Raw genomic sequence first — 15,550 nt, forward strand, 5'->3', positions numbered from 1 at the left:
TCACGAACTTGAACCAGAACAAGTTACGAATCAAAATTTTGAGTCAATTCACAATTAGTGCAAATAGAGCTGTTACCCCCAGGGGGAGGGGGGCTTAGCCGCATTTTTATGCTAGTAATGGTTTTAGCTGAAAAGGTTGGAAGTTCATAAGATCTATGATGTTCCGCAACCATACCACTTGGGTAACATGAAAAGTTATAGTAGAATGATAGGTTGGAAGGTGGATGCAAGAATGTAGTCGGCACACAACAAACAAATAAACAAACGGAACGCTACACTAACTATAGAAAACTATGAGCAGAAAGGCTATCAATATGACCGTACAAGCTGGATGTGACAAGCATCGCAAATTTCATCGGGCATCGTAAATAACAAAGATATCAAATTTAAAGGAAATCCAGGCAAACGTAAAAGAGAACAAAACAATAACTGTGGAACGTTTAAAAAAATATAAAAGTTGTCAAGGATTTCAACTAAAGAGACAATGGGCTGCACCAAATCCATTATACAATAAACAAGAGTACGACGACTCTACCATTTATCATGGTTTAACACACAAATAATCACCATCCTGCATAAAAACAATAGATTGATAACCACACATTATTGTTGGAGAAAGTTACGGGCGAAGACTTGACTTGAATGAGAGGTCCACTCTTGATGGACGCATCATCGAAATCGATGTTGAGCCCTAGCTTCAAATAACAGAGAATTCACAATCACGGCATGGTCATTTGACTAAGAATAGGATAATATTCTCCAGATATGATTGTTGTTCAGTTAAAACAGCAATTTTTTATTCAAAATAAAATTAAAAACTAAATAGTAATTCTAATACTAGAATAATTAGGGCAAGATTAGTATCAATGTTTTCACTATCTTACCTGTTAGGTTTAAACTTTAGATTGGACGGATATTGGATACTTTCAAAACTACTCCGAACAGACCTATCTTAGATCCCGCTACACTCTTGTTTGAATCAGCAGAATTCAATTGATTTAAAATTTCAAGTCCTTCGAAAATGCTGTTTGGGATCATTAAGTGATCAGCTTTCAGCTGATTCCAATGGATTTGAACAGATTTTATATAATGAAATCCAATAATTTGAGGTCCGACTCGATGAAATTCTTTTCTTACTTAATTTTAAGTTTACCAAATATCAAAAAAATTGTTTAATAGTTACATTCTTATTGAAGCTTACGAGTAAAATAGGAAAAAGAAACATAATGAAATAAATTCCTACCTTGTTTCAAACAATAAGATTAAAAGAATTTTATTTCAATTTCATTATTATCCAAACAGAAAAATTCCTTCCCAAATAAAATTAATCGAATTCTAACTAAATGAAATCAATTAAATTCTATCTATGGTTCCAAATGTACCGTTTTAAGTTTGAACTTAATTTTGGATTGAAGCCAGACAAATATATCATTTATAAGCCAACTATTCTGGCATGTAGAACTTCGGATGTTCTTTTATTTTTTATGAAGAGCCCGTAGGCACGTAGAACTTCGGATGTGATTTCTGGTTTTGGGCTCTTCTGATCTAACCAGGACCACAGTGTTTGGCCTGTCCAGGAAACAACCAAAATGTTATTGTCCGTATTCAACACTATACCCTAATTCCTTCCAGACACTTTTTCTGCTGGCCGGGACTCTCAACTTCAACTTCTCCGACATCAAGTTTTAGATGGTAAGTACAACAATTTCTAGATACAAGTCTAGCATATCAAGTATATTCCTTATCCAAATAAAGATCCAATTTCACTAATATGAGCGTACAAACAATGTAATAAAGGATAAGAGGGACACAAGCCACTCAAAGCTAACGTTCCATTAAAGTAATAGAGCCTACGGCTTATGCAACCGCGATGCCTCTTTATTGCTATGATCAGGAGAAATTATTGACTGAGAACAATGAGAATATATTTTGGTACTTAAGATAACATTATGAGAAACAAGTGATTCACAGAGTCTAGCATACCAGCAAGTTATTATTTACTATTTAACATTTCGGATTTCCGGAATTTGATTAATTCCTATTCACATCTGTATATTTGTTAATATCAAGATTTCCCAATATCAACGTGCAGAACTTTTATATCGTGTTATATACTATTAATCATCATGTTATATCTGAATCAGAACAAATCCAAGCTGCTTTAAGGAGAGCTCTCCGTCTCGTCAACTGAGGATCTATTCTAACAATTAGACAGGATCACATGAACATCATATAACACTATAACAGTGTAACCTTAACCAATCAGATCAGATCCAAAACTACAGCGGAGCAAATAAGCAAATGAAGACGGTAGATGCTGATAAGTGTGTACCTTACATTAGAACAGCTGTCAAGGAGTGGAAGGTTACCATCAAAACCCTAGGAGAACATGGGAAGCACTCTACCTCCGCTACGAAAATGACAGCTACCTAATGTAAAGACAAATTACATACATCAGCCTCAGATTAGTATCTATCAGTTACAGTAACTGATATCCAAACCTGCAGTCTAGTCAATACACGTAGCAAGTACGAATCTACATGCTCACACTTATCTGAACATTGATGCAGACTCTTTTGTTCGAATATAGTGGCATGATGTCAAATCGCGAAGTCCCGTTGCAGCCATGCACACTAATGAATTTATTAAGTTTGTTTTGCCTGGTAATAGTACATGAATCGTTAACATTTTCTTAATGAGATAACCATGGGTCTTCACTTTCGCAAGAAAAATAGTAGATGAATCATTAACACCGCTCTTAATTGTGCACATAACTAGAGGAAATGAGCAAGATTTCTGGCACCTGATAACTACAGGTCAAATATTCCAGATGGTGGCATCAGGGGAACTCCTCGATCACTCTAAGCTTCTCGAGGATCATCTTTTCTTGTTTAGCATCTGAAGCATGTCAAGATATACAAAAGTTCGTAGGTGGTGACCTAGAAAGTAGAAACTATTTCGCGCTTGAAAATCCAATAAATTAGTGAACCAATTAACCATAAAATAAAAGAAAGCCGTCATCCTGGAGTCGCTGAAATTATCATAGAAAGCAATATACTGCTACCATCAGCAAAACAATAATAACTATTTCTCATCAGAAAATGAGGCAGCATATTAGGATACACTCCTGGTCAGGGTTATCGGTGAAGTTGGAGTGTAAAGCATTTCCAAGGCTGTCAACAATTGCAGAAGTTGTCATTGAGGATTCAATGCATAAAATGGCTGCAATAGCATCAAGTTGGAGGACTTCATTTCTGAACATGAGTCTTGCATGTGCTGAATGGAGCCCAAGCATATTAATTAGGAACAAATAAAAAGTATAGTTGTGTGGATATATAAGTTGTCAAAGCCCTACCTTGGGCCAATCTTATTAAACTCTCAAGCATGCGTACAGTGGTTCTAGCTGCACCAGAAGTCATGTGAGACAGTACAGAAACTATCTAGTAAAAAACAAGTCCATACTCACCCGCATTATGTGTTGCTGATCTTCGCTGGAGCTGGTAGTAGCTTGAAATTACTCTTTCTGAGTCTTTTGTCAGCACCGGTTTAAAACGTTGCTTTACATAGTGGATATACCTAAAATAATCAAAAGATATAAAGGACACTATCTTAGGAGTCGACAAGTTAAATGTCATGTAAGCTAAATCAGTTTTTGTCAGGAAAATCAGTTACTGCTCATCGAGGTCCTAACATTCTTATCTTAGTGAATATGCCCATCCATGAACTTTGCTGTACTAGATAACATTACAAACTAAAGACCTGTGCTTCTGTACAACCAACCTAGACTTGGTGTCCATAAGAGTATTATTATACTTTGTGGCCAGGAAAATCTCAAGAGACAACTATTGGGTATATCAAATTTCATTCAGAATGTTCCAAAGCGAATTATATATAATCATGTAAAATAAGTGTTGAATCAAATCTAAAATATAGAATAATTATCCCACCTTTGCTAAATGATAGTGCTGCAGAAGTTTAGTACATCAAATTCCGTCTAAGATAAGTGTTATCTTATTGTCAAAAAAAGAAAAAGAAAAAAAAAAGAAAGATAAGTGTCATCCTGATTTCCAACAGAATGTGTTGTTTCTTGGTAGAAACACTTCCTGTCATCATGTCAAACACTTTCTTATTGGAAGAGCTAGTTACAACTTTTTTCAGAAGTTGCCTGACTCTTATAGGAAAGTTTCATATCTACTATTTTCTTAGATCTTATTTGTTTGAGTTTAGGGATCTCTCTAAATTGATTCAATAACTCCTAAACTGGTTCGATAATTAAACATCTTTTTATCTTTTTCATATCTAATCAAGTTTACTCTTCAAAAAATTAAGACTGAAAAATAAAACTAACTAATCAAGTTTGAAACTTAGTCTCAAAGCAAACAAGACCTTACATTTTTGCAAACTGAAAAACAATACAGACGGTTTCATTCTTCTCTTTCCTTGGCATCAAGTATCAACGAGACAGGATCAAAATAACTCTCTTCCCAGGATCGTGCTAATCAGAGAGATTGGAAAGGTCGCAGACATTGTACCTTGGGAACTTTTTTTTTTATCATGGACAACCTACACAAGAGGGAGGCAATATGCTTTTAGGGAAATGCATTTTATTGCATGCTTCTTCCTTCCGGGCAGGTCATTTCTTGACTTTAATATTATTATATTAGCCTGATTCAGGATTCAGTTAATTCTTTTGGATTTTCTCAGATTTAAGTTTCTTTGAAACCAAAAAAAAAAAAAGAGTTTTCTCTTGAACTTGCAATCATTCACAAATTGTTATATTTTCTAGCACTTCCATTCTCATAGCAAGTAAGATTTTCTGTGTGCTAATAGATCGACAAGCATTGGTACTTTAAAGAGGTATAATATATTAAGTTATTAACAGATTGTCAGATGTCTAATGCACACATTAAATATAGCACTTCAGTTCTGCAGCTTTTGTTAATGATAAAGGAACAGCTTAGCCATCATATTTTTGAACCATCAGGTTGAGATATTTTCATATTAGCTATTAAAAGGAACTATTAAGGTAATTAAGCATTGGATTCTGAAATTTATGCTTAAAAAGACATCATGCAGTATTGAAGCCACAAGGGAGGGGTCATAATAAAGCTGCATTGTTGGTAGATGCAACAGGTTAAGCTTTTGCATCAATTGGCCTAACATGACACAAAAGCTCTGAAGCACCACGCCCTAACACAAGTCTCCACACTTCCCAACTAATATACAATCTCCATTTTGCCGAAACTAAATAAATCCTATTGACTTGAAAATCAAATAAGGATCTCCATGCATGCAGATTTCACTAGCTAGTTCAAATATAATCTAGCAAAAAGCATAGATATCTGAAGGGCTCAAAGTGCTACCTTCGCAACATTGGTAGTGACCACATATTTTCTAAGTCATCATTCTTGTTTTTTGTTTCTTCACCTTTCTGCATATTTTCAAATATAGAGCAAGAAGATTACTTATGCTGGAGTTAACTTTATGTTTATAAGACACCTAGGAGAAATAAAACATGTTCACAGAACAAGAAATGTAGCCAGGAAGAAGGAAGTTATGAGAATGAAAAAAAAATACCTCAGCTAATATATGAGATGAAACTATCGCATCCCATTCAGGATTTTTTGTATCCAATAGTACAAGAACTATATCAAATCGGCTCAACAGTGGTCCGGACAGACTTGTATTGACAGACAAAGCTGAAGTTATAGCAAACAACAATATAAGTTAAAGATTTGTAATATAATCTGGTATGAAAAAAAGATTTGTAATAGAAAACAAATGAAATAAATCAGCTATGTTAATAAATCTTATCACCTCTGCAATTTGTTTGGTAGTGAAAGAAATGAGGTATAGCTATATTAATAGGCACTCAATAATAGCTGACATGCCTAGACTCCACAAATAATTCCACATGGAAAACTTAGTTTTAGGTCTAATAATTATGTGTGAGAATACCAGCATATAACCTTAGGAGATAGAATTAGAAGTATTGCAAGTTTTACCATTTGGATGCAAATATGCAACAATGTACCCAAAATGTTACATTGAGAAGATTAAAATTAGAGTCTAGAGAACCTTCAAGAACAATAAAATTCAATATCAGTAATAAGAGAAAGTCAAGTGAAAAAGAAAAAGGACTTGAAGCACAATTATGATCAGATCTCTCCATTAAAATTATAGGTTTAAGCACACCCGACCTTGTTGATGTTTGAATAACTCAATTGAGGTAGCCACCACTAGACACAAACATATGACAACCAGATATGACTCAGGTACATAATTGTCAATATGGAAAAACTTCACTTAACTTTATTTAATTATCTATCCAAGATAAAAATAATTTATTTAATTCCACTTAATTACAGAATAACAGTAAGCGGAGATGCATGAAATAAATGAAGTACGTTGATTAGGATCGTACTGTCCTTTTGGATTAGTTGCACCAAAGACAATAGTCCTTGTGCTCAGACTTGTCACAAGGCCAGCCTGGAAAATAAAACAATTATACACCAATCCATTAGTACAATGCTAAGTTCAACTAGAAAACATAGAATGCGGGTATCTGATGTCAATATGTTAAACTCCACAAAATATGGAATAAACAAAAAGAAAAGTAGCATATTGCTTATAATGGTTATTCAGGTAAAAGTAGTTGGACGATAGATACCTTGGCAACACTTATCGTTTGTTGCTCCATTGCTTCATGTATTGTCGCTCTGTCATGCTCTCGCATGCTATACATGCAGACAATGGTGTTAGACTACACCTTGTCGCATTAAAGCTTACTGTATAAACAACCAAACTTATCTCTCTAGAATGACATTAATGGCAAATTATACATTGGTCTAATGGGATGTCTAAATGATATCTCATTGAGAATGGCTGTCCATATCCCATAAGCTTCTCAGATGCACAAACAAGGTTAATGAAAACTTGTGAAGCTCTTAAAAGCCATATAGATTTGATAAGGACCAACACCAAGATTATTGGAAAATAATAAACCTGTAAAATTATGTTGAAACTAATTCCTGGAAAGAAGCCGGACATGGCAAACCCATTTTGGCACCGTAAAGTAGATAGTATACGTGATTGCACATGCTTAAAGAATCTCTTTCTAGTTGCTCATACAACCAAATTTATCACTCTATTAGAATGACGTTGATAATAACAACAGAAGGTAACTACTATAAAAATGTGTCAATAAAATCTCTCTTTTTCTTACAGATAATCTATAGAAACTAGTCATGAAAGCAATAACCATAACAGTCTTCAATGCATACACAGACAACTTTGTGAATAAACTCCATGAACAGGCTGTGAAACTCAAATCATCAGATACTATGGATAAGAATGAAAAAAGGATGGTAAATTGATAAAAGTATTGGAGGCAATTATACTCTTGAGGCTGAATTAGCGTATTGTGGTCCAGTAAAATATCACTAACTTTGCGTGCATAACTAATGTGACTGCAGTATATGTCACAAGAAAATAGTTTGATGTAAGTATATGATCATTAGATCAGGACCCTCATGTTCTCATAAGGAAGTGGATGAAAGAAACAAGATTTATCTACAATGAGGCAACAAAACTTAATGATTATAGTAAGAGAAATGACACTTCCAAGTTTCAACTGTATAACAAATGAAGCAGTAAGATATTAATTACATAAACCAAACCTATCAAATTCATCTATGCAACACAGTCCACCATCAGCCAAAACAAGTGCCCCAGCCTCAAGCATCCAATCCCCTACAAATTAATAACATAATGATTGATAAGATATAATAATAGCAAAATAAAGGATACACCTAGCAAGACTTGCATAAAGACAAGATTATTAAGTGCATCTCCTTTGAAAAATAACAGGAAAGAATTATCATTTACTGAGATAATGATACTATGATTTATTAACTTTCCTCCACAATTATCATGCAGAAACCTAAAAGTTTTCACAACTAAGATGAACAATAAGAGAGTAAATAGAAACTAGGAAAAAAGAATACAATTTTTCCTTCTTTATGGATTTATTGTGTTGAAAGTCCACAATTTACTTTCTGCAGACCTAGAGCACATCATATGCATCTTTTGGGCTAGCCTGATGTTCACATTATTCCATACTTCATAACACATAATATAGCATTTGGACAATGATAAAATTCAGCACATTTGAGATAATATCTAGTTTGGCATGGCACTCTAGATAAATTGGGGAAAAAATTGAGTACAAAGATTTAAGTATAGCACCAATCATTAAACTACCAAAGGCTTAAACGCAAAACATAATATAGCATTTGGACAATGATAAATTCAGCACATTCAAACATAACGTCCAGTTTGTTGAGTACAAGATTCAAGTATAGCACCAATCGTTGAACTACCATAGGTATAAATTCATAAATATAAAATAAGTACCTCCATCCTTCACAGCAGTAACAGTTAAACCTGCACTGGTGCTTCCCAACCCAGTTGTAATCACGGATCTGTTGCTTAATTTAGCAGCGAACTTCAAAAATTGAGATTTACCGGTACCTGAAAGTCAGGAGAGATGCTTCCTTTCAACCATATCTGTTAATCTTCATTCAAATGCTGACAAGTTCGATGAGATAAAAGTATCTAAGCTATCTCTCAGGCAGGCAGGCTGAAGTGATGTACATCGGATGGGATAAAGAACCAATAGCTTACCAACTACGCAGTAAGATCATGAAATGCAACATAACATCCAGGTCATTTTGTAGAAATGTTGGCTTGGAAAATGAAGAATTAGATCGGTAACCATGTCTCAAAACATAGTAAATTGGACAGCATAACACTGTTAGAATATAAAGTATAAAAACGCTTTTCTCTGACAACTTAAGCTTTTAGATAAATATGTGAGTATTATGGTATCAGAACAAGAAGCCCTGAGTCTAGATCCCATAGGCCTATCTGTTATTTAAAATATATAACCTCCCTCAATTTAATCCAAATTCACATCTTAGGCCTATTAAAATGTCTTGAGCTCAGAAGCAAAAGGGGGTGTTAGTATAAAATAATAAAAGGGCAGGATGGTCAAACCCAACATTCAATGGACAATTTCTAAAGTAAAGAAGTGTTTATAAAGTATACTTCTTGTGGGAGGAAAAAAGCTCAACATATTCAGTTAGGCATGATTACATGAAATTAGGACAAGCTTTGTGCAGTATAGGTGTAAATGGCTAGGGGAGGTACATTGCAAAACACTGAACAAATCTTTCCACGTTGAGAATTTATATAACATAACATAAACCAGCTCTTACCGTCCTATTACGAAGATCATAAGACAACTCTGGAAATAGTGCATGAGGAAAAGAAAACTTCTTGCTCATAAATCCCTAGCCATCAATAACAAAACTTGGTAGAAAAAAAAATTGCCCATTATACAACCAGGATGCCAATACACAGTTCAACTTCTCAAGAGAAGCTCATCAAAAGACCAAGCCATTTCAGAATGCTCCATGAGTAACTCATTTTTCATACTAATAACAAACAATCTCCTCCAAACTTACCATGAAAGTCCTTAGCAACTGCAACTCAAATTATCAGGCCTTATTACGTCAGTCTCAACAAAATCAAAGATGTATAGAAGCTGGAAATTTTAGATAACCACTTTGAATTGATATTGTACATTTTTTTTTAAAAAAAAAAACTTGGAATCCTCCACAGAAAGTTGTGCTGGTACTCGTATCTAATTTAAGATTAGCAAAAGAATGATTCTCTACCAAGATTACTAAATAATGGCCATGTTTTAATACAAGAGTGGAAAGGAAAAATGATGTTCATGAAAAATGCATGTTCCACATGAAGTACCTGGATCACCAACAAGAAGCATGTGAGGTTCTCCACGAACCTTTGTCCCCGAGGCATCAACATGTTGCACACCTCCAATCAGCGTTAGAGCAACTGATATTCAAATATCTCATTAAGATAGCTGTAGATGCAAATGTGAACTTTAGAGAACAATGATTTTTATATTTTATATTTAATGTTTCCTCTCACGCTGAGGCTAAGACAATTTGATGGGCCAAAAAAGTAGACTTTTAAATTTAAATTAGCAAATATTTTATATTTTAAATGACAGATAGGCATGGCTCTATTATGATATCATACTATTATACTAACTTACAAACTACTATAAAAGTTTAAGTTGTTACAAAACTATGATTTTTATATTTTAAATTTAGTGGTAAATTTCTTACTGAGCAAAAAATTGTAACCCAGTAGTTTCAGGAAGAGTGATGTCAAGAAGAAAAAGTATCTGCTCTAAACACGAATTCTGTAATAATCACTCATCATAATGCATGCGGCTGGATGCACATCAAATTTACATACCTGCAAGTTTGACTGTGAAAAGCCCAAAAACTTGAGGACAAATACCTTGCAGAATGGTATTTCTTCCTGTGACACCCACATAAAGAACAGATTAGCATATAATGAGATCGGATGAATAAAAGTTAGCGGGATTAATTTAGAAAATATGCTTTAAGAGAAAGTTGCATTACAACAATTTTACATGAAATGGAACTAAAAGGACAAGCTTCTCACTGGAACCAGAGAATAGTTACAGACAGAAAAAATTGTTCTATTCAACAAAATTATTTATTCATATAACCATGAGCATTCTCTAGATATAATGATGACAACATATATGTTTATTAGATCCTAGGAAAGCTAAATACATGTCTGATATCTTCTTAGAAAGCATGGTATGTTGGGTAGAATAAAAACATAGACTAGACTATTATCCAAACAAAATACACAAAGTAAATGAATATAGAATGAGATTACCTCTCAATGGAGTAGTTCTGCAATCTAACCAAAATTGTTCAAATTTCTTGATAATATCATCAGGAATGTCAATATCAGACTTCAACTCATTGGTTCTCCTGAAAACATAAATAACACCAGATTGTAGAAAGCCTAGAAGATGTATTTACTATTTAGGTAACTGTTTATCCTCAATCCACCAGCAACCAACAAACTATTCTGGTCAGCAGGATATTTAAGTATATAGATTGTAAAATTTGTAAAAATGTTATAAGCACTGAAATTTGATAGACAAATATATTTCAATAAACTAGTTAATCCAAAAAAACAAACAAGAGAAATAAATTTATTGGTCACATGGTAAATTTTGTAGTGTTATAACCATCATGATGAGCTATGTTAGAGTGCAAAAGAAAAAGAAAAATCATCCTCCAGCACCTTAAACTTTTGGAAAAGTTTGTAAGTCGATAATATTAGAACATGAGGTCATGAGTTTAAATCCCATCAGGCATACATATTAAAGATATGCATCCATGGATCCACCCATTTAATTGAATATCCATATCTTGTGTCCATTAAAATGTATTAAGCTCAATGTAAGATGAGAATTAGAATATAAAAAAAATAAAAAACCACCATCCTTTAGTAGTTTAAACTTTTGGAGAAATTGGTGAGTTAACAAACAATTAAATGAGATATAGTTCCATGAAGTAGTTATCTAGACATATTGTTGGCCAGGTGTATATATACATACATACATACATATCTATATATATACATAAATTTATAAAGTGGCTTCAGAAAAGAATAGCAGTATGTTTTCTTCTCACAAGCACACTTGCTCAATCAATATCAAATGTTACGATCATGCATCGCCACATCATGATCTTAATACCAGAACAGTGGACTTATAATAGAAACCTTGAATTCCAAGGCCATAGGTTGATCTAGCTATTGACTGTGGCTGTGTGTTGTTGTTTGAAATGTACAGCAAGGGTAACGTTTGGGGTTGTATGTGAGATACTGAACATCGAACAGAAGCCATACACTCGTATGGCACTGATACACTTAAATTCATAAATAAAAATCATATCTATGATATAAACAATGCCAAAACTTTCCTGGATTTGAAACTTCTGGTTAGAAACAGAAATACCGATAGTGGCACCGTCTCAAAGGAAAACAAACTGATTACTCACGGATATTCCACCATCTCTTCCATTTATAAACCTTGAAACTTTAATTGGAATGATAAAGTAAAAGCTTATGCATATATATAGCAAGGTAGAAACACCTTTATTCTTATGGTTCCACAAGTTAACTCTATTCAGTGAGCTACTCTCGGTTTAATAAGCATAATATCTTTGGATCCCTAACACAGGACTAAGGAGCACGTTCGATTCCTGTTTTCTGACTCTACAGGCTAAGGAAATTGAGATAGCAAGCTTTGGCTAGTAAGGTACTAATAAAGTTAAAGATTCATGAGGATATATTTTTCCACTAGATGTCTAAACTCTTAAGAGATGTCAAAATTTGAAAGCAATATTGAAAGAACATGACTGTCAAGAAGTTGCTGATTAAAATAAAGTTGAAAGGTCAACTATCTTATCAATACTAAGAGCTATAAATAATAGGAAAGTGGCAAATACAAAAATGGAAAGCTAGCAATTTGAGTTGACAAATTAACAGATTCTCGGAGAATAATTAAGAAACAATTATTTACCTTACATAGTTAGCAATTATCATAGGATCAAGGTCGGAACGGACATCCTTTAAATCAGATGACCACTTGGCAGATAAAACACCTGTAACTATGACATCATCTGAAGCAAGAAAAAGATCAGATAACAATCATAAATTTATTTGTTAGCATGATAGATGACCACAGACCTTAGTATGTTACCACATAATAAGTCCAAGCATATGAGTTCATGCAACTATACATGTGAACTTCCATGTGTAGAAAAAATTGTACTGAGCCAAAATCTTGTTATTTAAGCAATTAAACACAAATCGCATATGCAACAAACTTGGCTCTTACAACTCCAGAGTGAAACTAGCATGAGCTTTAGTTTAATTGGGACATAATAATGATATAGCCACTCATTATTTCAGTATCTTCCATCATTATTTAGGAGGGGAGCAAGAAATATATATATGCTTATTTTTTTCTCCCACTTTTTCTTGCAGAATATACTGCGATAACTTTCTTGATTTTCACAAGTAGAACTAAGATGTCCTCATTTTTACAAGTCTAGGAAAAGGAAGGGCAAAGACATACAAAAAAGGAACTAGGGTCTAGGCAAGATTGCATACCTCCAGCTTTCACAATGTCCACCAGGTCATCCATTAAAATTACTGGAATTGAACGAGGTATAGATCCAACACCCAAAAGATGTGTGCTTTCTTGGATCTTTATCTCTTGGTAGTCATGGCACACCATACTATCTTCCACGAACTGGAAATTTGTCCCCTCGCAGATTCTAGACCCCTGAATCATTAGATAAATTCTTACCAATTTGCTGCAGAAAGTTGGAGTTTGAAGCGGTTAAATTATTATTGGGAGTAATGACTGAAAAACATGGTCAGTAGAGACAGCTAGAATCAAATATTACGTAATGGGAATGACTAAGGAAGCTAGGAAACTATGAATATAGGATGGTACCCTGGATGGGCACGAAGTAGGAAGATTTATACGGTTTCCAGTCTCCAGCTCTGGATAAACTTTAAACCTATTCAAGATAATAAAAATGTTGATGATTTATGATGCTCAAATAAATCAGATGTAAATATCATAAGGAAATTTGAACAGCTTAGACATCATGGAAATATGGATGCTCAAGCAAAGCACATAAAAGACTACTAAGGAGCACTAACATTTATGCATCAAATCATAATAAAATATAACTGTAACCTCTGCTACAAGGTTGCCGATATGAATTTGTAAGCATCAGTCTATTATCAGTGCTAGAACAAGCTAAACTTTCCCTACCCATCATGCATGTCCAAGAAGCAATAGGTTACAGCATCTAATCTTTATCAAAATGCAACAGTCACAACAAGATGTAGTTTGTCATTAACAGGATAAATATACCTCGAAACATTATCTTATGAGAATAGGTATCAGGCCAAAGATCAAACTATTTCTACCCGGAAGTAGGTCGTAATCAGCTACTACTCAAAAATTATATATAGAACTTTGACCATTCCATGGGCAAGAAAAGGAATGCTTTAGCTTAAACAAATCAAAAACATACATGCCTATGTGCAGCAATCCTTGAAAACATAACGCATATTTGAGATTGAAAAAAGCATGGAGACCCTTGCCTGTGCTTGCACTTCCTGCATTGATACACACGCTCTCCTTCTATCATCTTAACCGCCCCGGACCTTATGACTGTACCCTTTAGGGTAAGAAGGATCCCTCGATGCTTCACCCTCACCCTCCCAATGCTCGGAAACGTCTCTGCAAGAAGCAGAAGCGACAAAACCCTAAACCATTCCCCTTCTCACAACCATCCGAAAAACCAAAAAAATAAAAAAAAAAACCAAACGCAAGAAACTGTTACCGGGAAACTCCAACGGGGACCCGCTGACGTTGATCCGGACATGGATGTACTCCTTCTCGCTCGCGACCTCCGTCAGGTCTGCCGATTCCTTGAGAACGACGCGCTGGAAACAAGAACCGATGTGAGATCGAATGATATGAAGAAAGAGAACAGAGAGACGAAGGAGATGGCTCACGTGAGATCGTAGAGCGGCTTCGTCGAAGAGGGGGAGGAGATCCGTAGGGCGGGAGAAGAGGATGTGAGCGAGATCGGGGTCGAAGTCGAGGAGCTCGGCGAAGCTGGAAGTAGAAGAGTGGGACGAGTGAGATAAATAAATGGAAAGAGGGAGGGAGGGAGGGAGGAAGTGGGACTTACTTGATGATGAGCGGAAAGTGGAGTTTGGGGTCAGGAAAGAGAATAATAGAGCGGAGATCGGGAGAGTGATATTTGATGAGGAACTTGGCGAAGGATTTGACGAGGGAGTCGGGGTCTCTAGGCATCGCCATCGAGAAGCAAGGCAATGGTGGGATAGGAGGAGGCGATGAGTTTTAGCCTTTAGGCGGGAAGAGGTGAGCTAGGAAGTGGTTTATCGGGTTCGCGTCAAAAGTATCTGGGGGAGGAATCCAATATACGAGCCATGGTCCGGCACGTGACTCGGAGCCTGGATTGCCCCTTGATTTTTTTCCCTTTTTTTTTTGGTTAAATATAATTTACCCTGATACTTTTGATCAAATTTATTTTAACCACTAAATTTTATTTTGTATCATCCTGTCTCTCTGTACTTTTAATTAAGCCTTGCATCCCGATTTGCCTTTTTAATTTAAAAACTACTACCAATTTAAATAAATACCATCAATTCGTTTAACATAAAAGCGAGAACAGATCGGAGGTCGGTGAAGAAGGGGAAGAGTAAAGCGTGAGGGAGTGCTAAAAGGACTAATACATTTTTTTTCACGGGTTGAAATCGGTACCGATAAAACCAGCTCTTACAGTTGTCAGATCATACTTACAATTTATTCTCAAGCATTGAAGTATTTACCTTAACATAAACATTGATCAGTTTAGTTATTTTGTTATCTATGCGGACATCACTAGTATTTTACAGTTTAATTAATAAGTTTAGGAAAGAATGGTAGTACAAAACAAAATTCAAGAGGGCCATATATATTTTTATCTGATAAAAATAATAAATAAAAACTAACATGGCACTTAAAAAT

At 34.8% G+C, this 15,550-nt stretch overlaps 1 protein-coding gene across 13 annotated transcripts; it reads right to left on the minus strand.

Moving 5' to 3' along the window:
- Positions 1-362: 362 nt before the first annotated feature.
- On the minus strand, positions 363-14,904 carry LOC140760471 (probable DNA helicase MCM9). Of its 13 annotated transcripts, none has more exons than XR_012104380.1 (23): positions 14,709-14,904; positions 14,530-14,632; positions 14,355-14,457; positions 14,113-14,251; positions 13,451-13,517; positions 13,102-13,276; positions 12,509-12,608; positions 10,807-10,904; positions 10,351-10,416; positions 9,829-9,921; positions 8,416-8,532; positions 7,680-7,752; positions 6,671-6,737; positions 6,408-6,489; positions 5,578-5,699; positions 5,364-5,431; positions 3,467-3,576; positions 3,356-3,403; positions 3,124-3,276; positions 2,804-2,898; positions 2,549-2,660; positions 2,338-2,429; positions 363-691 (listed from the first exon to the last, which is right to left on the minus strand). XR_012104380.1 is itself a non-coding variant. In XM_073097444.1 (20 exons), exons 1-20 carry the CDS (start codon positions 14,837-14,839, stop codon positions 2,840-2,842), a joined length of 1,974 nt encoding a protein of 657 aa, XP_072953545.1. In that variant the 5' UTR covers positions 14,840-14,904; the 3' UTR covers positions 2,803-2,839. The 13 variants fall into 13 exon arrangements, 1 of the variants encoding a protein (XP_072953545.1); XR_012104382.1 differs by having other exon boundaries at positions 363-695; XR_012104372.1 differs by having other exon boundaries at positions 2,333-2,429.
- Positions 14,905-15,550: the final 646 nt, after the last annotated feature.

This window comes from Typha angustifolia, chromosome 5, assembly GCF_048772165.1.
Source record: "Typha angustifolia cultivar Huaian chromosome 5, ASM4877216v1, whole genome shotgun sequence".
Classification (NCBI taxonomy): Eukaryota; Viridiplantae; Streptophyta; class Magnoliopsida; order Poales; family Typhaceae; genus Typha; species Typha angustifolia.